The following is a 24,997-nucleotide window of genomic DNA, read 5'->3' on the forward strand; positions in this document are numbered from 1 at the left end:
TTATTGAGTGGGCAGTGCAGCAGCCCTCAAACACTGACTACCTCCAAACTAGGTGCTCAGAACAGCTTTCCACACCTTCTGTGTTGTGTGGGTGGGAACTTTATCCATACAGCAAATAGGTCAAGGTCAATTACCAGTGATAAAGAGCAGGCAGTGTCAGCTCTGCCCCTGGTGAGTCAGGAGCCCTCCCACAAGCTGCCAGCTGCTAGCCCAGGCACAGCACTGCTGCTGGCTCCAAAAAACTCTAAAAAAAGAGCTTTTCTGGTCGTTTTTCTTCACTTTTCTTCACTTCAGTTCCTTCCCCAGTGCAGTTTTACCTGCTTGAAGCTGGTCTCTAAAGCAAATGCTTTTATGCTATTATAAAAAGCCAGAAAGTTGGTCTGTCAGTGCTTGCCCTTGGTGAAGGCATACTAATTGTCCTGTATCACCACCCTGTTTCATATGCTTAGCATAGCTTCCAGAAGTATCTGTTCCATGATCTTCCCCAGCAAGGTAACAGGCTTCAGACTAAACTAAGGCTTCATCCCCTGAAATATGCAGTTATTTTACTAAGAGGTGTCCAAATTATGAAATTCTGAGAACTAGAGTTCTCTAAATCTCCATAGATCTCACCATTTGTCATATCTAAAGAATGAAACCTTAACAGAAGCATTTTGCAGCTTGCTTCTGTGGTAAAGAAGGCTTTCTCATCACAAGATCTGAAGAACCTTCTGCAGGTTTTTGAGAATTGCTGGAGGCCAAAGAACCCCTCTGTTGCAGAGTGTGGTGTTTCTTCTCTTCTGCAAACCTTTGGTCTCAGAAGCAGAGTGGATATTCCTTTGACTTCATTCTTCTCTCCAGTACTGCTCTCCCTATCTAATACTGCCTCCAGGCAGACTAGTAGCTTCAGACATTAAAGCAGCAATTCAAATAAAGGTTTAAAATCTTTCCATCACAAGCAAGCTTCTTATTTCTCCAGTAGTTTAGATACTTTCATTTCTAGGAAAACATAAAAACAGTTCTTCATAAATCCACATTGGAAAAGATTTCCCCTGTAAATGTCATATGCTAAAATAACCTGCCACCTCCAAGGCTATAAACCACACGTTAACAGCCATGTTCAGCTGTCATCACTACTCATATGATGCGTTATGCCATTCAAGCTACTGAAGCTTTTTAGAAGCAATTAAAAAAAGCCAGAAACAGAAGACAGCAAAAGCATGTTATACACTTGCCCTGTTAACTAGTATTTTCTCATGTTTTTACTTTTTGTTTTCAAGAAAAAAGAGGGAGAGAGAGAAATGTACTTTTCTGCGAATACTTTGGGATGGCACTAGAAGTGACCCTTCTGTCACTAAGTTTTTGGGCAGTAACAATACTCTGAAATTGTTTCTTTCAATAGGGGTAGAAAGGATATTAGGAATTCTGTTATGTTTATGAGTAAACGTGAAAAATAAATTAAAAAACATTTATTTTTAATTTAACAGACCGCTGGAGAAAACTACCCAACAGTTATTATTGAATTATAATAGCAATTATAATTACATTTTCAGTGTAAATTTCCTTATGTACACACTGGACCTGGCCTCCCCAACCAGATATTTAATGTCTACTGCTCTAAGTTACACTGACTTGTGTAGAAAAGCAGGATGCTAATGAAAGAAGGATCCGCTTCGCATCCTGACCAGAACTTCAACTAGCACTGAATTTTTTAACTACAGTCTGTAATTCAGTAGGGCAATTGGAATGACATGCAAAACAAGTCATTAAGACAAAAATGCATGAACATAAAGCTCACTTAGAAACCAAGATACCATCAGCTGTCACCCCAGTTCCTCCATGAATACTATGACTGCCCTTCAGGACACAAACTGTGCTGCTCTGCTTCTGCTACAGGGCCCCTCCACTGGGGCTAATGGAAGCAAGTCTGCAAAGAAGAACACTCCACCACCACACAGCCTAGGGAGCTTTATTTCATGTTGCAGGGGCAGCTCACTCATGTTTACTCCTTGGATAAGAGAGTTCTCAGAAAGGAAATAGCAAGGAAAACCTCCATCTACAACAAAGCAAATATGAACAGCTGGATCTTACCTTGCAAGGCATCGGTTTTTTGAAGGAGATTTCAGCTTGAGTCCAAACACCCCTTGGAGAGTCCAAGACAGACCAGATTTTCTCTTGAACGACATGATTCTCCTCAAAAATATAAACAGTAAGGGTGCCGCTCATTTTGAAAAAGCCATACAAAGCGTAATAAAAACGCAGGCAAAACTGCAAGTTTCCTGGCAGGGTTGGGCCATACAGACGTCCAATGTACCCAGGCTGTGATGTAAACTTTGTGTTTGCCAGCAAGTAATAACCTGCAAGACAGTGCAACTAGTGAGTATTTCTAATAAACCATTAGCATAGCTTGTTTGCTGTTAAAGCAGTTTCAATTATTGCAACAGACTTCAGTGGTAGAAAGTTTCTACTGGCAGGAAGAAGACAGTGAAAGGAAATAAGATTTTTTTCTAAAAACATACTTGCTATTTCAAAATAAACTGGTACGTGAGGAAGTTACTAGAAATAAGCACTCTTCAAATATACGTGGAAATATTCTCTTGCTGGAAGGCCAGCTATTTCAAAGATTCTGCTGAGACCAAAGAATAAAGGATGGGACACAGTGCATGTTATGAAACAGGTGACGCTTCATCCTACAGATAATAACCACAAACACTCTATATAAAGGGATGCATGAAAAGCACTACATGAAGTGCAGAAGACATTTTCAGAACTTACTGGCAGCTTTTCACTATGTGGTTTCACTGCGTAAAATATCACATTTTTCCCTTAAAGATGCCAACTGTTCTATGCCTGGAAGAGCTGAGAGCCCAGCCCTCCTGGCTGTTAAAATCAGTGCATTATGCTACTACCGTACTTGCCTGCATGTTTTTTTGGACTCATAGAGACTGCAGATCAGGGCAGCTCAGTGATGTTACCCTCATTTATGGCCTGCATGGCCTTTTGACCAGTGACTTTGCCTCTTCGCATGCAGGGTCAGGCACAGCCAGAGTGCCAGACAGACTGCAGTGGCAAGCAATTACAGCAAGGCAAGCTAACCAGTGTGCCAGTGATGTTATTGGAAATGTAATGAGAATCTAAACAATGCAGTAATTTTCACATCCAGTTTGACTCTTCTAGTGAAAAGGAGTTCAGATTTACCAAACCCAGTAGTGTGATCTCCTGCTCTATACACATTGCGCTTCACTTTCACTCTGCTCCATCCTGGGACATCCTTGTGATCCTGGTAAAAATTACACATGTCTTCCTCAAAACTGCAGCCTGCATCGGCAGGATTGAAGAGAATTCCTAAAAGACAAATGCATATGTTCTCTTAAAGAGCGTGGTACAACGAGCGTAAGTACTCTAAGCACAAGTATGCCTTAGTATACTCTGTTTTACCTTTCTCTGCAATACAGAAGACAAGAATACATAAAGGACAAGAATACATGCATATGATGAAAAGTCACACCGACCTCAAGGTACCTGTTTTCTTTCACAGGTGGATGTAATTCATTTATATTTTTGCTGGAGGAAAGAAAGAAGAACCTCCCTGACAGTCCCTATAAAATATAAATACATTGCAGACATAAAAAGATTTCTTCTTCAGGACATAATGCACAAAGACATTCAAATATCTGTTTTCATCCTGCTCCTTTATTCAAAAGATATCTGGACAAAATGATTGCGAGCGTGTGCACATGTGCATAGCTGTCAGATTTTCATTTTGGTTCCCAAGGGGATGACTTTCCAACGCAAACATTCAGAATTTTCTTGAACAGCACCTCTCTCAAAACTATTTTGTAGTAATGCATAATGTGTGTGCATATACATGCTTTGAGTATATAAGTCAAATTTTGGGTTGTGTATCACCTCATGGCTATTGACCTCTCCCATTTCAGCTCTACAGCCAAGACCTGAGGACAGCTCTCTCTTGATCTCCACTAAAATGGTACTTTTAAGTAAAAGTTCTCTACCTCTTTAGTGCCTCTTCAGCCGATTGCTGCAGGTGCTGAGTGAAGGAGGGGACAAATCCAAAGTGACCATGCGACTTTTGGCTAGGTCAGCAGACTGGACCTTGTGAGCACCACTATAGCCGCATACATGGCCCCTCTGCAAGGAAGCTAAGGAGGATGCCTAGGCAGTGGTGAGGACACAAGTGATCAGCTTCAGGACAAGAAAAATTTTGAGATGCTTTCAGTTCTTCATTCCCAGGTAAGCCAGAAGAACTGTGTGCTAACTAGGTGTCTTTCTCTGCCTACAGAGAAATAGGTAACAGTGCTGCCCCTGCATTCATCACCAGAGAAAGTGTACAATGGGAATACTATGTGGCTTGTGAAGCATGAGCACTTATCTTTAGATTCAACCTTTGCTGAGCAAGTATACTACACTTTCCTTCCCTTAAATTACCATTGAGATCCTCACTGACTAAAACTTTCAGAAAGTTAAAAAAAATAGTCATAATAAAATTAATGCTGTAACATACACCCCTGTGGTTCAGTACAAGGAGAATTAAGAATTCTTGCTTTATAACATCTCCACTTAAAGTAATCTGAAACAGGAAGTAAGTTTGCAGGATTATCCAGTACCTAAATGTACTTCAGCAAACAATCACACAAATGATAGACATCCATTTCTCAAGCAGGAAAAACAAAAGGCAACCCACAAACTAAAAACACATAGAAATCAGAGCTAGTAAGCAAAGCTCTTGGCCAAGCCTGTCAATTTCATCTGTTAGAGCGGATCTACATTTGGGCTATTACACCACAACAAAATCAGGGTTCAGCAGAAAATACTATGTAATATTCCATGGCTCACTGCACATTAGCTATTTTTAAAATGGAAACCACAGATGAGCACACAGCTCCAATCCATGGCAGGATTGGAAAAAAATCCAAGTCAGGATTTTTGTTGCAAAACAAAACAAAAATAGAAGAGGCATTGAGCAGATAATGAAACAGCTGGGCTTACTGTGCCAAGAGTAGAGGATTTACAACATATAATACATAATAATATATAACTCCATAATATATTGTAACATGCCTCCTACTGATATTTACACAGTGCAGGTAAAGCTAGAACAGACTCCAAGTGATAAAAAAGCACAAAAATCTTTTTCCCCAGTCACTAGCCAAAAATTCATGCTTGTGACCTAAACGAATGGGTGAGCTCAGGGGAAAACCACTAATTTAGTTCTGACAACTTCTTAGCAGTAGCAGTGAAAAACAAGAACAGAGTGAGTTAAGAGACTGCACTAACAAAGTCCTTGGTTCCATATGCCCATACTCAGAGGTCGTGTGGACTTAGCTGACTTCTGCTGCTATGAAGATCTAATAAAATTCTGACAGATGTGCCATTCCTTGTGGGAAATAACACCTCTTGGAACAGCAAACACAGGAAGACATAGCTCCTGCTTTGGCTCTGAAGAACACCTCAGGGCATGGAGGAAGATATTCCCTGCATCAGCAGAAGTGAAAAGCCAAGGACTTTTGCCTCCTTATCCTGTAACAGCCAGGCAAACCCCAGGACTGTTTTTATCTGCCTTATACTGCTGTCTTGTCAGTAGGGGAAGAGAAGCCCAACAGGCACTGGCCAGATACAAAAGCAGCATCTGCACAACACAACCAATTACTGTAAGCACTGACACAGGCAGTTCAAGGAAGCAAAGCAGGGGAGAGAAAAAGGGTGGTAGACAGCAATAAGAATTCATACCTGTGTGATTGCTGCAGTAAACCGGAGAGAAAGAAATGTCATCGAGGGCAACATAACCTCCCTTGGCACTATTGAAAGCAACTTCAAATACTACCTGAAAATAATAATCACTTATTATTCACCCAGTATCTACACAACAATAATTTTGGTACATATCTTCGTCTCAGATGTACACAGACTCTGCAGCACCTCTGACAGCACTGCAGGTCTGGGGACAAACTGAATTACATTGCTTAAATTTATGACATAAATTCAGTTCTGGCCCATGCACCAGATCTTTGCCCATCCAAAGTCTAGGAAAAATCAAAGGAGAATAGGATGCTTCAGTTGCTTTGTGAAACATCAATTTTAAAGATACAATAATGTAACAATACCATAGCAAGCCAGTATTCATCCTATATTGACTGTGATCCCAAAGCTGCCTAGTTATTACTGTATCTACCTTGATAAAGAGCTAAAACCAAACTGTACGGATTACTCTGCATGAATTGTTGTTACTTCATTCACTTATCTCTAAACACCCTCAGGCACTAAAGAACATGTATTGGAATCAGCTGGAAGTTTTCCTTTTAAAAAATCAGTTAAGAACTAGAAAAGCTATCACTTGTTTTGTTTACCACAAAACCAAACACTGCGGATATTCTGCCATTCCCAAGGGACTTCACTTCCTCAAGTGAGTGGAGGACAGTCCATAACTCTTGAGGAAGCGTGTTAAAATTTATCTTAAGTATCAAAGCACCGACTTACAGGAAAAGTTTTAGAAAAGGCCTGAATCACAAGGCAGCCCCAGGGACAAAACAAGGATATAAGGACAAATACTTCCAGAGTGAGATAGCGCTGTCTGTGATGTCTTGCCTACAGATGGGAACCAAACTAGGAGAGCTGTGTAAGAAACCAGAAAGATTTCCTCCAGCCAGAAGAAAAAAAAACCAGAACTTTCCTTGTGAAGCAACTGAAAACAGTGTAAGCAAGGTTTGATCGTATTTCCATGGAATTATCTGTGAAGTAATGACTATACTGGATTACATAAAAATTTCTGACACAGAAAAGAGGCTCAGTCTGCCCAGTATTTGTTTTCAGCAGAGGTCACCTATAGAAAGAACTAGCTTTTGGTTATTCCCTTACACTTCATTCCTAATAAATTGTTTCTTCCTTGAATTTGTCTCATCAGCTTTTGAAATGGTCTAAATAATGGATTCCCTACTATGCTGGGGAACCGAGTTCTACAATTAAGTTGTGGTATGTTTGAAGAGGTCCTCTCTTTTGTTTATTTTAAAACTGTCATAATTAATCTGGAACATCAACACAAATTATGACTAACAGTGAACAGTCAAGCTTTTCTGTGCCATTTATGGTTTTCATAAACCTCTACCACTTTCTACTTCAGTCACATTTTTTTGCAGGTTGCTGGAAATTATTATTTTGTCTGTGTAACTTGATTATCCCCATCTCCTCCTCATACTTCCAACAATACTCCTTTTTAATTGAAAGAATTAAAGTTGTGTATTCTACTGGACACGGATACTGAACACCCTGTGCTTTCATGCATCCTATGGTTTGCTGCTTATTCCTGCATAGATAACTTCCAACATTCAAAGTGTTTTTATGAATACGCTTAAGAACTGAGATAATATTTTCACAGAATTAGCCACAGTAACTCCAAGGCCTGGGTGATGTCTCATTAAGGCTTCAACTGTCATCTTATTTTGTTTTAACTTACACACCCACTGACATATTAAGACAGTTTGACTAATTTATCCCTTGTAAAGAAAGGCCGCAGCGTGGGAATTCATGTCACATTCTTCACAGTGCACACAGATGCAAAAGGCAAATTTGACTTTTTTGCTTTCCAAGTTCACAAACTGGAAGTATTTGTGCACTTCCAATATTCCACTTTGATTGTAACCCCAGATATGTAAAACATACTTTCAAACTCTGATGTGGTGCTAAAGGCTTTGTAACTCACTTCACTGAGATAAAATGACATTCCTACACATTCATACCTATAATGTGCATACCTATAATGTGAATACATAATACACTGTTTGCTCCAATATTTGAAGGTATTTGTTTTCCAGTAAACACTAGGGAAGACCATTTTACTTTTTTCTGATACTCTTGGCATTAGTTCAAGTTTCCAATGACAGCTAGCTTTCACATTTAAAGGCTACTGTACTATTAGGACCCAAGTTTCGACTCTGTCACATGAAAACAAAGACTGAATTGTAGAATTGTCTAAATCAGAGAAAACATCTAGAATATTTTTGTTTTGTTCTGTGGTACCAGGCACGCATAATGTTATGATACCCAGTACCCTCAAAAACAGACCATCAATGGATGGAAATTGGGACTAAGGTACAGAACTGATGTACAGGAGTGTATGTTATACCTCCATCGGGTACGGTGCACTAAAGTCAACTTCAGCTAATGCCCAGTCTCCAGTCGAGGCACTGTCTGTTTTCCAGATCTCTTCATAAGAGCCACTCATATCTCTCAAGTAAAGAGTAAAAACAATGCTGCTCTCCTGCTTAAGTTGGTAATAAAAAGATAAGCAGCCAGACATTGGAGCCGTACTCTTCGGTGAAATCAGCTGAGCCACCTCCTGAAAATGTTTGACATAAACGGAGTCTACATACATGTAGTGACCTAAAAGTAGAAAAAAAAAAAACTTAGCATAAGGACACATTTGAAAGGACAACAATTAAAGGAAGTATAAAGAGGTGGGCAGGGACTAGATATATATCCGTATTGCTAGGACAACAATGGTTAGTTCCCAGAAATATAAGTAATTCTGAGATTTTTCTTCTCATTTCTTCCTCTGTACAACCCAGAGCTGTTTGAGTAAATACTAAGACTTCCAAACACTTGGTATAGCATTTAATCTTATCCAGTGTAAAATCTACTAAGCTTAACTAAGTAAATGAATAAGAATCACTTGTTCTACTCAGCAGATCATTTAATGTAACGAATTCTCAAACGAATTGTAATTCTGCACATTTCACCATCTGCATAAGATACTTGGCCTACCTAAGATCTAGATTATAAGTGTTTTATATTCTTTGCAAAACCCTTAAAAAATACTGTTAAGAGAGATTCATTATCAAAGAGATTGTTGGACATAAATATATACTGATGAGTAAAATCCCCTTACACAAAACAGCCAGTATGGGGTGTACACAGATTCTCAGTGTACAGAATCTCAGACTGTGGTTTTGGGAAATCTATCTTGACTAAAGCAGGACGTGCATGTTTACAAAAATGACTTAGATCTACAGATTTTCCCTTCTATGCTCCTAGGAACATGGCATCAAACAATACTGGTTGGTAAATTTATTAACAGGTTTTCACAGGTAGAAAATGTAAGGAAAACAAAGAGCTAAAATGACAGGATGCTTCAGTACAGACATAGCAAACTGTACTATTAGGTTTCTGTATTTTTGTTATCTACACCACAACGGCCTATTAATTAGTTAATACTCTTCCCAGCCCTGGAAATTCCAGTTCTCACTTCATTCATATGAATAAAGGGGAAAGGGCTGCCTTGATTGTGAGTTTTGTCCAGCTTGCCCATGATCAGGGGACTGGTGACTCTGCAGTGGTACTTGCCTGAGACGCTTCATTTTCTTCTGCAGTGCTACCACATTCCATATGTTAATCAAAATTCCCCTGACCAATGGTTGATGTATCCCCATACCACACTTCTTGCACAAAGGTGGCTTTTATATGAATTTTAGATTCTTGAGATCTTCTCATTCAACAGTCAGCAGCAACAGTTTGTGTGAAAAAGAAATAATGTGGCTACGGGAAAATAAATCTTTCCCAGCTGCCAGTTTGGGCAGTTCCATACAGTCCTTTCTAATATGCAGAAGGTCCATATGTACCATGGCTGAAGTTTTGGTGAGTTCAACTTTCATGAAAATTTTACCAGTATTTGAGCAGTTATGCAGAGCTGGACTGATACTCTGTACTCAACTCATACAATTGTGAAACAAAATATAAAGGCACAGCGGCATGAGTTAAGGAAAAAGTATCAGCCTCAATTTTAATGACATAATTCCTTGTACTAACAAAAACCCAGTGCTGTTTAAGGTGCACAGTGCACTGTAGCAAGCCAGGTTCCCCATCTCTCATCTGCTGCAGTATTTCATACAGCACTACATCAAAGATTAAGATTTCCACTCTTATGTCAATCATTCTTCCTGCACTCAGTTCCAAGAAAAAAAAAAGAACATGCATAGTAATTTGCAGTATATGAGACACACAACCTGTGTGTTTTCACCTGTACTTCGGTTATACATTTGTTGCTTACCCAATTCATTGTTAAGTGTGTGGTCTTTGGGAAGGATAGACTGGGAATTGCGAATGTTTCCTCCTCCAACAAACCAATTCACGTTGGGGTTCCAGCGGTTCACAAAGCCACAAAGATGGTTTTCTTCAAAGTCACACTCTGCAATTGCAAACACCAGCTCAATGCACATATTTTCTCTACAGAAAGCTTGAACAAATGCTATTGCTAAACACTGGCTGCTTTATATATGGCAATGCAGAGAACATCTACATTTATAAAAATGGACACACTACTTAACAGATTATAATAACCAGAAGCAAACACTGACAGTTCTTGATCACTGCTGTAAAATACACATTTCCGTCTTGTTCAGTCCAGTCTCTCTGTTCTCATCTCAGCTGTACCCAGCTGCTGTAATTTAAAACCAAATAAAACAGATTTAAAATAATCCACCTTCTAGTACTTACTGAAGATTCAGAATAGAACTCCCATTTGTAAAGCAAGGACGGCTGGAAGCAGAGCAGAAATAGTATTTCACAGCAGTGACAAGATTGCTTTATTTCCTTTGCAGATCCAAAGAATTGCTAACAGTTCAGTTGGACTCCACCAGAGCTCCCCAGAAACAGAAAGGTCTTTTGGCCTCTGAGCCACTGAAATTTTTAACATGGCAGCATTTTGCATATGTCATGAATAAATAGCCACCAGTGTAAAAATCACATCTTTTACTCTACAGTCTGAAGCACTCCTTTGTAAGGAAACATAGGGTGGCAGACAATGGAAATAATATCACAGGTGTTATGTCTCATGTTTGCAGAAGTCTAGTTTTGTAAAAACATAACATTTGGTCCTGCTCAAACAACAAACTGCTTAAGGACAGAACGAACTATACATGCAATGTTTATATTACTAGAGAGATGAGTAAATACAAACATATTAGCATGCACAGTCTTAACTTAGAAACAATGAAATACCTATTCTGAACATGACAGTTAACTTTTCAACAAGATAAAGCCTACTGTTTTTTGGTTTTTTTTCCCTAAATTGAATCCTTTAACTAGAGTTTTAGAACAGCCCGCAAGCCATTTTCTTCTGTTCACAGAAAACAGGAACTGAGCAGACAGTACTCACCAATACAATATCCAGGAGTTATTTTAATTTCAAAAACTGCTATGCTGGCAGATTTATCTTGTCCCATTTCAGCTTCCAATACAATCTGCACAATATAAATCAGATTGTAGATTTTAGAGCATCAGAATGCCCATTTTCACTCTGGACATTCAAACCAGATAAATGGGTTAAATAAGGTATGTAGGGAACTCATCACCCTACCAGTCAGCAGAGGTACTTTTGCTGGAAGGCTTGTTAGAATGCAACAAAGTTAATGCCCTCCTCCAAAGAAAAAAAAAAGTACACTTAAAGACAATGAGACAAAGCCAAAATAGCACGCACTTCATTCAACACAGATAGAGAAATGTACAGATACTCTGCAGCTTTCTGGGAGTTACTGTGACAGACAGTGTGTAGAAGGGTTTAAGTAGAAACACTCTCCTCTAAGCTTCTGACATTTTCTTCTTCCAGAATGGCACAGGGCAGGATAAAGAGAGCACACTGGCAGACCTAAAACTTGGGAGGTCACATATCTGCTATGAAACAACAGCAGCTGTGTTGACCTGTCAAGAAACGAGGCATCTGTGCTGCTCTGGCTCCATCAGCTTTGTTTTCTGGTAAGCTCCACAATGCCTTTGCTTGGAAGACTATCCAGTGCCTGACTCAAAACAGCATTACTCACTAATTTTATGGATAGAAGAGGTAAGTCACTCACACATTGCTAGCCCACATCAGTTTTAACCCAGATGCTTTAGAACAAGCACTCAGCATCCCAGCAGGATAGAGTACATTTCTCTTCTGTCAAGGAGGAGCGTACTGAAAACTGCACACTTCGGGGAACAAGAATAGGAAGAATGAGACTAAGAGTAGAAATGTTTGAAAAGCAATCAAACCACTCCAGTGTGTACACAATAAAGCCTGTGGCGGTTATCTTCCAAAACTGTGCTTACCTTGTACTTCTTTGTGCTGTTTGTTAAATCTAAACTGGCTATAAGCCAACTATCTGAAGGCTCCTTGGCTGACCACAGTAAATTATCAAAGCTCTCTCCTTCTTTCCTCATGTACAGGTTGAGCCTGGCAGGATCCAATGAAGTCACTGAAGCAGTTGCTATCTGATAAATCAGTCTGATGCAGCTCCATTCTTCAAAATACAGGTCAGGACTGACAAGCACGGCCTTCTCACCCTCATAAGACGTGTCCACAGAAATGTAGTGTCCTAGGAATAAAAACAGACATACATCAAAATTCTTAATTAAGTACAGCCCTCCAAAACTGGTAGCTCTGGACAAACCATTTGATTAAAAAGATAATTTATACAAGAACGTGTTGTAGGAATGCTTAGTTAGATTTACAGATCAAAATTTTCTTACTTTATTTTTCTATTTTATGTTTAAAAGCAAATCTTGAGGATTGTGTCCTGTCAGTTCTTCACATAGCAGAATGTCACACCTACCTTGAATATCATTTTACTCAGCCAAAGAGCCCATTCTCAGTTTCTACATGAGTAAGAACTTGCTTAGCATGGACACACCAAGAATCAGATCAATGGTGTTTATACTGTTTGCCTTTGTGGTACACCCTTTTCTCAAGTCTGGCCTGGAACCCTCCAACTCAACCGAACCACCCTGAGGCTGCTTCTTAGCTCTCCTATCGCCCTGTCACATTCACAAGTATACTTTCCCTTATGAAAAAAACATGCATGTGGACAGTCACCACCTCAAAAGGAAAACTGCAGGCATAGATCTGGTATATGCAGGTGCCCTTGGGAAGATGCCATAAGCAGACAGCAGCTCTGACAAGAGCTGTTTTCGTGGGCTTACAACATCCCACTTCACACTCTCCCTCTCTCCCCTACAAACACTGAAAAGAAAATTACTTAACCTGTTTATACTGTACACAGTAACTTTGTTTTCAAGCTAGCCTGAATTTGGATCATTTTGCTTACAAAGAAACCTACAATTCAGAATCCATGCCTGAAAATTTCAGTTTAGATTTCAGCCCTATTTCTGTCTAGACTTCATGAGAAACCTGACAGATAAACAGAACATTCTTATAACTTTCTCCCCCTTTTTTTACAGATAAATTAGCATTGACAAAGGAACACCCATTCACATGAAGACCTCAAATTACCAGCTGTGAGTTTCAAATGGCTGCCTGGCCTTAAGACTTAATTATAAGTAGACTTAGAGTCCTTGTACAAAAGTAGTCATTTAAAAAGGGAAGAAAATCTCTTACAGTTTCCAGACGGGACTGATCTGAATCCCCACTGATATGAAAGCAAAGATCACGAACACTCTTTTTAATTGAGATCTCTTAGTTCTTTTCTTTTTAAAGATTAAAATGACTTAACCACTAAAGTCTCCAAAAAAGAAGTGCTCTCACCCCAATTTACTAATCATTTTAGCCTACTCTGGAAAGTTAAGTATGTGACTGGCTACACTGAAATGAATGGGATCACTGATAGAAAGTTTTGTGTGTATGTTCAAATGCTTAGCTAATCAGGATCAGGGAGACAGGCACTTTGCAAAATCAAGTACAGAAAATGCTAATGTTAAACTTCTTCCAAATGAATGCTAGCATTGACTAAATGGCCTTTATACTAAATTGTATTTCAATAATAGCAATGACACGTGCTATTGCTGCAGAAAGGAAGGTCTCACAATGCAGACCTCAAGGACTGACACAGAGCAATTGTGAGAGCAAATCAATGCAAAGAGAGGCTTCCTTGGAGTAAAGAAGCAGACAAATTTCCACACTTGTTTGTGGGAGTAACAGAAGAACATTTAGCCGTATTTCAAGAACCAGATGAATGCACACTGCTGTACCCAGAAAATTCTCATTAGAAATGCATCATGCAGCTTCATTTTGAAGCACGCTATACCAGGCTGTTTTATTTCTCAAAATCCTCTTCCTTCCAACCACCACAAGCACTTATTAGAAGTCGCTCCAGAGGTTTCAGAAGAGGACTACAGGAATTACACAAAAGGCTGGTAAAAGCCTGATGATACAGAAATACAAACGTACAATTCCTTGCAATTTCTGGCAAGTACTTAACTAGGGGATAGATGTAGCCCTGAGCAGCATAGCTGAGTACATAAATAAAGGAAAGCTGCACATTCTTTCCCTTTTTAGGGAATGGCATGGGTTTTTTTAGGTTTTTTTGTTTTGTTTTGTTTTGTTTTGTTTTTTGCTGTCACCATACAAGCTTCCTTATAGGTGGCAGCAGCCAGAGACAGCTAACTACCTGTAACTTCTGGTAGCCAGCAGTTTCCTGGCATCAGCAAACACCTGCTGTTTAGGGGAAGTGATGGAAGCAAGGGGACCTTCAGATGCATTTCACTTACTACACACTCACTGCACCAGCTGGCAAGTAACAAACTCTTCAACCCAGGTTTCTGAAATAACTTTTCACCTACTGTCTAGCCTCACTGTTTTCTGTCTGGCAGCTGAATTAAACTCTGAACAGGACCAGCATGTGCTCCTTCCTGCTCTGCCAACCAAAATCTTGAGACCCTGGGGAACTTAGGAGCTGATGCTGCAAATCAGTCCAACCTTAAAGCAAATATAGCACTCCTCAGTGCACATCTCTGATCTTGCTTTTCTAATAAGCAGTTCCTTACAGAGACATTCACTCATATTTAACCTTCTCATTAGTATTACTTACTTATTAAATAGGAATCTACATATCAGTCAGCAGGGTTATGATGGTGGGGGGCTGAGGTGGGACCAGTAATATCACCTGTTCCTCTTTTTCCCCACTACTGTAAGGGAACGGCAGCAATTTATCTCACTGTAAGTAACATAAACAAGGCACAATGCCAGACACTGGCTAATAAGCTAAACCACATTCCATTAGGAAACTGAAAAAAATATATTAAAATCAAAACAAACAATTGGGATAACTAAAATTACTAGCTAGCTTTTTACTGATGTATTTAGCCTGTAAACACTTGGAAACATAACCACAGACATGTTACACTCTTCAAGGGGCTTATAGCTGTCGCAGCTGTTCACTCAGCACAGAAACAGTGCAGCTTTATAAGAAAATATATATAGATAGTTCCAAAAGAAACATTATCAAGGAAATGTGAAGCAGAGAAAACTGTTAGGAATTTACATTAATCACATTTATTTATAGGCAAAATTCGCAAGAAATGCCAGTTATGTTTGGATTTCTATATGGAAATAGAAATGAGCACTACTAGGGAGGGAGGAAGGCAGGAAGGCAGGAAGGCAGGAAGGCAGGAAGGCAGGAAGGCAGGAAGGAAGGAAGGAAGGAAGGAAGGAAGGAAGGAAGGAAGGAAGGAAGGAAGGAAGGAAGGAAGGAAGGAAGGAAGGAAGGAAGGAAGGAAGGAAGGAAGGAAGGAAGGAAGGAAGGAAGAGAAGCAAAACAATTCATTCTTACATCACCAGTTGGTTAAAGTTGGTTAAAAGCACTAATGGTAAAAAAAACTAATGATACCAATGATCATTTTTAAAACTATATTTGTAGTTGGAGGCTATTCCTGGCAGCAGATTATGCTTAGATGAAGGCTCAGATTTTGAGTTAGGAACACACAAAGTTCGGCTGAAAAGGTGAAGGCTTGTGGAAACTGGAAACCAAAGCTTCACATTCAACACTCTGGTTTTGGTACAATTTCTTTCCAGCAGAAAGGAAACTTTTCAACTAATACAGCACATTTTGTTGGTTTGCTGTCAGCCATCTGGAAAGACAGAGGAGCATGTGGATCATTGTTAAATTTGCTTTAACTAGGAAAAGATGAGATTTTTCTAGAGAAAATTCTTCTTCCCAGGAAGAGTTACATTTTGGTATGGCTTTTGGGGGGGAAGAGGAAGAGTGGAATTTCCAAATTCTTTTAGATTGTGTGCTGGGAAACCAGAAAAATGCATGAGCAAGCAACAGGAAGAAAAACTTTTCCTCTACAATTCAGTAAAGAAAGTCAAATCTCCAAACCATTCTAGTATGCAAAAGCCTTAGTCAGGGTGTCACTGTAAATTGAGCCCCAGAAAGCACAGCCTGTCACAAGAGCAGAACCTCTGGGCAAAGCCTCAACAGCAGTACCTCCCTGGCAGCCACAGAAAGCAGTGCCTCACATCACTGTCAGCCAACCAGAGGAGGAGGAAGGAAGGAGGAGGAGGGGGTGGAAGAAGAGGATGTCTGCCCATCTGCCTCACATCCCCCTTGCTGGCCACAGCTGTCAGATGAGGCAGAGCAGCAGCAGTGCCAGTTGTTGACTACTTCCCCTTGGTCCCAGAAGGACTTATGGCAGCAGTTTTTGGCCTGTATGGACAGGTGCAAGCACAGCATGCACTGGGCTGAGCAGCAAAGGCTAGCCCACATTCATGAAGGTAGCAGCTCAGTCCCTGATGTCTGAAATGTCTGTGATTAAAGCTACTTGACAAGGCAGAATGTAGCTGGTCTTTCCATTCCTGCTAAGCCACGGTGGAGCTTATTTATGGTAAACTGTTAGATTCACTGCAGAAGAAATGCACAATATCCACTGGGACCAATTAGTGCTATCACAGGAAAAAACTTTTTGGTCTTTAAACCTCCCTGTCTCTTCTGTGGTTTCATGAAAGCAGCTCTGTGAAGGCAGCTGAGGAAAAAAGACACAAAAGTAGATAATGTTGGCTGTACTCATGCCCGGCTGTTGTCTGGGAGCTCCTCCTCTGTGTTCATAGAGGCAACTGAAGCCTACAGCAAAAGCTCATAGTCCTATCTAGTCACCAGAAGCCCTTCTGCAGCCCACTGAGGAAAGGAAAAGGATCTCCTTAAATTCACCCCAGTACTGTTTCACTTCTTCAGGAAGTACAGCTGCATTTCCATGCAACTTCCAAAAAGCTGAGTAATATTTAGTCAAAAACAAAAAGCATTTTTACAAAACAGCACACAGTTGAGGGTGACAAGCATACAGGTAACTCTCCTCAGCAATCACGCACATTTCTCTGCTGCACTGACAGCCCTGACTCCAGGAGATGCCCCTGGCAGCCTTCTCCAGACTTTACAAACCAAGTCATTCTCCAGAAGGTGTAAGCTATCACTGGGACTTTTGGTGGTCAAAGATACCAACCGGGTCAGTGTGCTCCTGTTTCTAGCCCAGAGGGAAAGAGTTCTCAGAGGCTTGTTACATACACTGTTCCCATGTGGAGGCCTTGGCTCAACTACCAGCACCACCTACTGCAATCTCCTTTACTTCCCCAGGAGGTGCAGAGTGACAGCTGTTAGTGAGCCCATCAAAAACTGTCAAAGTAACACAATATCCCGCAGCTCTCTGTATCTCTGGTGTGTGGTCACAGCTACTATCATACCAGCAATGCCTTCTTGCCTTGATTCGCTGGCGTGGCTGCAAAATGCCTGGCAGGGATTCAGCTTATGCTGCTGTTTTCTGTTTTTCATTTGGAGGAGTTGCCCCACTACAGCAGTCTCACTGGGGATGCCTTAAATACAAGAGTTTTTGGCCGCAGCTGTGTTGCCTCCTTGCTCTCCCTGCAGAAGTCCTAAAATCCTGACATCATGCACCAATTAGACTAGACTTTGTTCCAAGCACAACCATGTGGGCTTATTTTCATTCACAATGACCTCACAGATTTTTATATACTTTTTAAGTTTTCTTTCCGCTTGTTCCAAACACAACTACGTGGACTTGCAGACTGTTCACCTGCTCCAGCAAGCAGTTGTTCATACCTTTTCATGCTCTCCTTTTCATGCTCTTCCTTATATCATTTTGACAACTCTTTATCTGAAGACATAAAGAGTCCCAGATTCCTGTCTGGGAAACCAACAGGTATGTATCCACACAGAGTTTCTCATTTCTCATTACTACCTCCGTCTGTTTCTCCTATCACATTACCGCAGGATGAAGCACAGGGGAAAGCACTGCAACAGCTCTTTCACCAACATAGAGCTGTCTTCCTTCAACAAAAGAAGACAAAATTTAATTCCTACATTGCTCCCTTGAATTATGCTGCTTATTAACATTGCTGATGTGCACTGTGGGTGTGTTGGGGTATGCCCACAGCATGTCACTAGCCCTGCTCCACATTCTGCTCTGACCAAGTCTCAGCCTGCCCACAGCCAGACAGTCCCTGGTCCATGCCAGAGTGGCTGTTTTTTAGAAGATAACTTGCAACCCAAACCAAGTTTGTTGGTCCCTATCCCACAGAGCAAGCAATAGCACAACAGCAGTGGCCCAAAAAGGCGGAGGACAAGAGAGCATCAGGGCTGGGGCCTAGGGAAGAGCTGAGTGAAAGCCTGCCCAGGCTGACTTGGCTTGGGTGCAGGGCTGAAATATACACTGGGGTCCTGGGAAGGTTGCATCACAACCCTCAGGGAAAGGAAAAGTCCCAACTGGATGCCTCCTGGAGCGCTTCTACAAACCACAGGGATGCTTTCAGTAAGAGATTATGAAAACAAAGCTTTTCTACAGAGATGCTCTCTCTGCATCTGCCAAATCTCTTGGCCTACTGCACTGTGAAAAAATAGCTCATCTGCCTAAATACTTGTTTCTCACAGCTAAATCAGATCGACAAATAAAATGTATCCCTTGCTCACAAGCCTTTTCCCTCCAGGAAAATTAATAAATGTGCTTAGCCTAGAGAGAATGCATTTACTCTGATGTTCACCTGGGTGTTAGGTTTTGCAAAGACTGAAATATTATTTGGTTTTTAAATTTTTTTAATATTTACTGGTTTCACTGGCTTCAAAAATTCCTGAATTCAGTTTCCTGCTTTTTGTAAGGTCAATGGTTCCACATTTTTTTGTTGTTGTTATTTCTTCCAGGATCATTAGGATGACATTAGTGGGCAGACCACTGATCTCACATCACAAAACACACACAGAAACACCAACATACCAGGTTTGCATTTAGATCCAGGCCTTGGAACAGATAGCTACAGATACTGCTTAAAGGTGAGCTAATCAGATCCTGATGGGTGCTAACTGGAAACCAGTAGAAGCCTTCCTGAGTAAGCCTGCCTAGTCATACCATTGCTTTGTAAAAGCTGCTGACAGTGACTGGCTCTTGTTTTATTTATTGCTGGCTGCTGCTCTGTGGCATTCCCTTCACTGCTGCCATGTTTACTCAATGGCTACTCTCGAGTAATCCGCTCTAAGTGAGGAAACAGTCACAGTGACTCATTTTCTGTCCCACCAAGTCTCGTCGTGGACCGGGAGCATGAAACAGTGTAGATCCAGTATCCAGCTACAACATACACAAACACATACACACACACAGAGACATACACAGACACACACAGACACACAAGAGAGAGAGAGAACAAGGGTTTTCAAAAGATTATCATAACTGCCTCATGTTAAAAAACTGTTATCTCTAAAACACCTCAGGCACATTTTACAGGAAAGGGCAGCAGCTGTACAGTTAATCCTGAAATCTGCATTTGCCATTTGAACTTTAAATGCAACCTGCTGTACAATTACATTCATTAGGTATCAGATCCCCTATGCCCAGAGATGTTTACCAGTGGATTTTTCTTTCAAATATATGCACCCTGCCTCTTCAAGAAGAACACACACTCTAAATGATTAATATCCATGCTGCACAGTAGATTACATCTATTGGAACCTAAGCAAAGGGGTTCTGATCATAGTCCTACTTCTGTAAGGGAGCTCCCTTCCAAGAACATAAGTTATGGCTTTTGGCTGAGTACTCTGACACAGGAGCTGTTAAAACTGAAAAAATTAAACTGGCGGTCGATTTCACAGCCCAGAACGCCTGGAATTCAAGCTGTCAGTGCTAGCAAGCTTTGATTTTCATTCTTCAATTATTACTCCTTTCCTTTATGTTGAGGGGATGATTTTAAAAATATGAAAAACTACACACGGAGGCGTAAGATTGAAAGCTTGCCATGGCGGTCTTTTTTGCTTGATGTTTTGTTTTTGTTTTTGTGTTTTTTTTTTCCAGAGACTTGAATGTATTTATGAACCCCAGAACAACTCTAAATTTTACAGGGATTACATAAAATCTTATATTCCCCTCTGGTCTCAAAATTCAAAAGATTCCAAAGTATTTTACAAGATGCTGTGACACTCTATGAGGAAGGCTGCTGCTCTATAGCTCCCTCTTCTCTGCCTCTGTAGTTGCAGTCTCTGATACCACTAGAACGAGACTCGGTTCTGGAGCTTTGGCACTCAGTGAACCATCTGAAATACCCAGAATCATATCTGCAGTATTCACCTGGTACCAAAGTTAAAAGACCCTCTTGTACAAGCTTCAGTCTGAGAAATAAAGGATGCCAATGAATGTTTAGGAATTCAAGAGATTTAGGAAGGGCATTTGGCTATTTGCTTCCTATAACGTATCTTACTGCCCAACAGAAGTATGCTACGTTTACACAGCCAGTCAAAATCTTCACTGGGACTGAACTCAACTGATGAATCACCTGGTATCTGAGCTCCTCTCAGGCCATCAGACATCACCCAAAATAAGCAATCACCAAAATAAGCAGGACCTAAAATGTGCCCTGCCATTTGTGTCAGCCCCTCCACTCTTCATATGCACATCACATCATGGTGGCACTGCTTCCTCCTGTGCAGCGATGACATATAAGCAAATTCTTCCAGGCAGATTCTTCTCTTGCTTCCCCAGCTGCCCAGGGACACCTGTCATCACAGATGCTCAGCCTTTATTCTTGACAGAGGCCCAAACTATTTTCTTTCCAAATAACTTTAGAAGGGAAATGCTGAAATTTTTGATGAATTTTAGCATGTACTTACATCAGCTTCACTCCACGAATATCCAGTATTAATTAACCTAATGCACTTGCTTGAAAGGGTATTTACCATCTGTTGTTTGAGCTGCAACACGCACTTATCAAGACAGAAATAACATCTGAGATATATAATGGTCATAGGAAAAAATCTCTCAGTCTCTGCCAATTCATGACACTGCTTCCTTCACAATATCCTCGCTGACTCCTGTTTCACTGCCAAACTAAGTAAAGGTTTGGCAAAACTTTCCAATGCACTGAAATTTTTGGATCATTACATTTATTTATTTTTTTCACCTATCAGACTACTAAAGCTATTAAGCTTCATTCTACCTACTTTACATCTTAGCCCTGGGTAATCACACAGGCATTAACAAAGTTGAGGTGATCCATAAAACTCCATTCAGATTAACTTACCTTAGTAAAGGAAGGATGTGGAGCTCATAGAGCGGGTCCAGAGGAGAACCACAAAAATGATCAGAGGGCTGAACCACCTCACCTATGAGGAAAGGCTGAGGAAACTGGGCTTGTTTAGCTTGGAGTAAAGAAGGCTCCAGGGAGACCTCATTGTGGCCTTCCAATACTTGAAGGGAGCAGATAAACAGGAGGAGGAATGGCTGTTTATGAGGATGGATAGTGACAGGACAAGGGGGAATGGTCTTAAACTGAGAAAAGGGAGCTTTAGGTTAGATATTAGGAGGGCATTTTTCATACAGAGGGTGGTGATGCACCAGAACAGGTTACCCAAAGAGGTTGTGGATGCCCCATCCCTTGGAGGCATTCAAGGCCAGGGTGGATGTGGCTCTGAGCAGCCTGGTCTGGTGGTTGGTGACCCTGGACATAGCAGGGGAGGGAGGGTTGAAACTAGATGAGCATTGTGGTCTTTTTCAGTCCAGGCCATGCTGTGATTCCATTCTATGATTCCATACATGTGGGCTGCCAAACCTCTCTGGGCACTGAATAATACACACAGGGAGCTCTTGCAAGCATGTGCCTCAACTTATTGCTCAAAACATAATAAAACATTCTCAAATGACTCCAACAGATCTGACCCTCTACCTTCCCAGCCTGGTGCTGGAGCTTGACAGCTGCTGCAGATGGTCTATTTGGGAAGAACTAAATGCAAAACAAGCATATTTAGATACTTCCCCTGTGCCCTCTAAGTCTCAGCCACTTTTCAGGCTTGCTAGAGGCCTTGCTGAGCTGGTTGTGGTATCAACTGTATTAACAGATGAGCCTTATTTAGCAGCATGTGCTTTGTATGCATTCTGAAACAAAATAAACTATGTAGATAACAAACTGCAGAAATAACTTTGCTTAATGTGCCAAGTCTTGTGTGGTCTTTTTAGAAACAGCTCATAGTACAGTTTCTTCTTGAGAAGGCTCGTTTCTGAGTGTTGTATTTGCCGTAAAATGTATTTCAGAAGTTATTTGAGACAAGGTAGAGACTGGAACATTCGAAGGTGTGAGAGAACTTCATGAACTGTAAACGAACACAGTCATCACCGGTCACAAAGCATTTTCTGTATTTTTACAGTCTCCCCAGGAACAGTGAATTCTGTACTGGAAAAGTATTTTCTGCAAACATGCAGCCTGTTGGGGGAAAGCAAAGCCAAGAGCTAGCGTCTGTTACATGCAAGTGCTCCAATACACTGCCTTCTGCACTTGACAACGCCGGATGGAGCTCTGGTGTGTCTGGCTGGTCACTGACAGTGACTCACTGCTTTGTTTCTGATGTCAAGAAACAGATTTTCAAGTCTCAAACTATCCCAGCATCTGATCCCTAAAGGCAAAGAGTGCCCTGTGGAGTCAGAAATGTGCTGTCTGCGGGGAAGGCTCACTGTTTACAGAAAAAAAAATTGCAGTTGTACTTGACCAAGAAATATCAACAGACATTTTTGAGATTATGGAGGTAGTTAACTCTTGATTTGATGCTAATAAATGATTAGTCTCGCTCCACAAATCTTCATTTTACATTCAAATTTCAGGTATATGCAGACCCCTATTGCAGGCCATCTCTCAAAACAGAAGTTGTAGAATTGTCTTTTCCAGTCACTGCTCCAAGCTGTAAGCCCAAACAGTATTGACAGCTTGTCCACAACTCACATACAAGAGATAATTTTCAACACATTATGAGTGCAACTTCCTTACACTGTGCTCACTCTCCCTTTATGGTAGAAAGAAAAGACCCACTTCCAAACACAGAGGGAGTAACTCCCTCGGCTGCTGCTCCTTCTTCAGACCTCAAAAGCTGAGATTAAGCAAGGCCACAAGACAGCTACTTGCCAAGTTTTATTGTGGAAAACAAGGAAAATATTTATGACTGTAGGGAACTTGGAAAAAAAAAAAAAAAAGTCAACTTTTCAATGTGTGATTCTTAAGTAACCCCAAGTACAGAGCCAGTATTCCTATAATTAGAGTGCTCTGAAGAAGGAAAGCACAAGGTCTCACACATGTCTGGTCTCTAATACTACAAAGAAGCTGGTACAAGCTGATCCACTACATGACAGATGTAAGGCCAAAAAATCGTTAGAATCTAGGTTAATGTTACTTCATAAGACTACTGCAGATCAGCGCCTTGCTGTATTGACTCTTCCAGTGTAAAAAAAATGCAGAGAGGGGGGAAATGAATTAAGTATACAATGCAAATAGCTAACTAATTTTTCTGATGTGTATGTTAAATTTTTAAGAAAGAAAAAGAATGGATAAAACACTTCAGAAAGCAATGAATGTGTTATAAAACACACACACATACACGCATGCATGCACACACCCCCACACAGACACATCCTTATACACACTGGGATATCACATGACTGTGTATGTAGTTTCTTTGCTATGCCTCAGACTCTTTGCATCACAGAAGAAAAGGATAGGACTATTAACAGTCAGGAAAATGGCTTTAAGGAATACTCATGGTTGTCCTGCAACCCTCTGGGGAGGAAGACAGCTCTGCTTTCCAGCTGTTCCCATACCATGAAGCAAGCTCTTTCAGGGGGAAGCAAACCCCCTAGTAGGGGGAGCATACAAGGAACAAAATATTTAATTACAGTTTAATGTAATTACTGCCCAACAGCCAGTGGACAACTGAATAGAAACTATTAGCACAAGCCAAATTATCTCTTGCATTAAGCTGTGGCTGTTGGCCAGAATGCCCCTCTACTCTCATGATACCCCACCTGGATTACTGTGCCCAGTTCTGGAGCCCCCAACTCAAGGAGGACATAGAGATGTTGGAGCTGGTCCAGAGGAAGGCCACAAAGATGATCAGAGGACTTGACTACCTCCCCTACGAGGACAGGTGGAGAGCACCAGGGCTCTTGAGCCTTAAGAAAAAAAGGCTCTGAGGAAACCTTACAGTGGCTTTCCAGTACCTGAAGGGAGACTACAGGAAAGCTGGGGAGGGACTTTTTACATGAGGAGGTAGCAACAGGAAGAGAGGAAACCACTTTAAAGTGCAAAAGGGTAGATTTAGACTAGATATTAAGAAGCTACTTAGACTAGATATTAAGATACTATGAAAAATAATTGTATAGCAAAGAGATCTGCAAATGTGCAGGCCAGGGGCAGAAAAACATTCCACACCTTTGTGTAGATCTCTTGGCATTTAATACCTCTTCTTTGGCACTGAGGAAATGTGTCACAAGCAGCAGCTGGCAATCCCATATGGGCAGGAAAGGAGTCCTCCGGTGCAGGATCTCAGGCAGACACATGCACTCCCTAATGACTAATTTCTGTGGTTGCTACAACTGATGATGGCATTCCCCAGCAGGCATACATCTACAGAAGACTGTAAGCAAGCCTGCTGTTGCTGATGTGATCTGCACTCCATAAATGAATCCTCTTCCATGAGGTTGATCGCTGGTCTGCTGAATCTCCAGGAGAAACAAAATTCCTCACACCAAAATTTCTGTTTCTATTATATACATATTTCCTCAGAAATTTATACCACTTCCTTTCAGAGAAAAAAGTGTATGGAACTTTGATGGGACAATGAGATAGCCTGGGAAGCTCTCCTTATAAAAAAGCAAATGTGGGACACTCTTTTAAAATTTTTGCATTCCTTGTGGGAGTTAAAGAGTGAGTTCTTGGTTATATCACTTCAGATTAACAAAATAGGGCCCATTTAGACAATGTCTGCTTAATGTT

General features: G+C 40.8%; 1 protein-coding gene across 3 annotated transcripts in view; it reads right to left on the minus strand.

Moving 5' to 3' along the window:
- MAMDC2 (MAM domain containing 2) overlaps window positions 1-24,997 on the minus strand; it is a 58,386-nt gene that overhangs the window by 14,666 nt on the left and 18,723 nt on the right. For all 3 annotated transcript variants that reach the window (XR_014939147.1, XM_015849145.3, XM_085528221.1), the window contains exons 3-9: window positions 12,073-12,338; window positions 11,144-11,228; window positions 10,037-10,174; window positions 8,117-8,373; window positions 5,728-5,821; window positions 3,178-3,324; window positions 2,071-2,336 (exon numbers count right to left, since the gene is read on the minus strand). Coding sequence is in view for 2 of the 3 variants with exons in the window: in XM_015849145.3 (XP_015704631.2) it covers window positions 2,071-2,336; window positions 3,178-3,324; window positions 5,728-5,821; window positions 8,117-8,373; window positions 10,037-10,174; window positions 11,144-11,228; window positions 12,073-12,338 (1,253 nt within the window). In the remaining variant the exon portion in view is untranslated. The remainder of the gene's footprint in view (window positions 1-2,070; window positions 2,337-3,177; window positions 3,325-5,727; window positions 5,822-8,116; window positions 8,374-10,036; window positions 10,175-11,143; window positions 11,229-12,072; window positions 12,339-24,997) is intronic.

Source organism: Coturnix japonica, chromosome Z, assembly GCF_054131305.1.
Source record: "Coturnix japonica strain WE chromosome Z, WE-NBRP24, whole genome shotgun sequence".
NCBI lineage: Eukaryota > Metazoa > Chordata > Aves > Galliformes > Phasianidae > Coturnix > Coturnix japonica.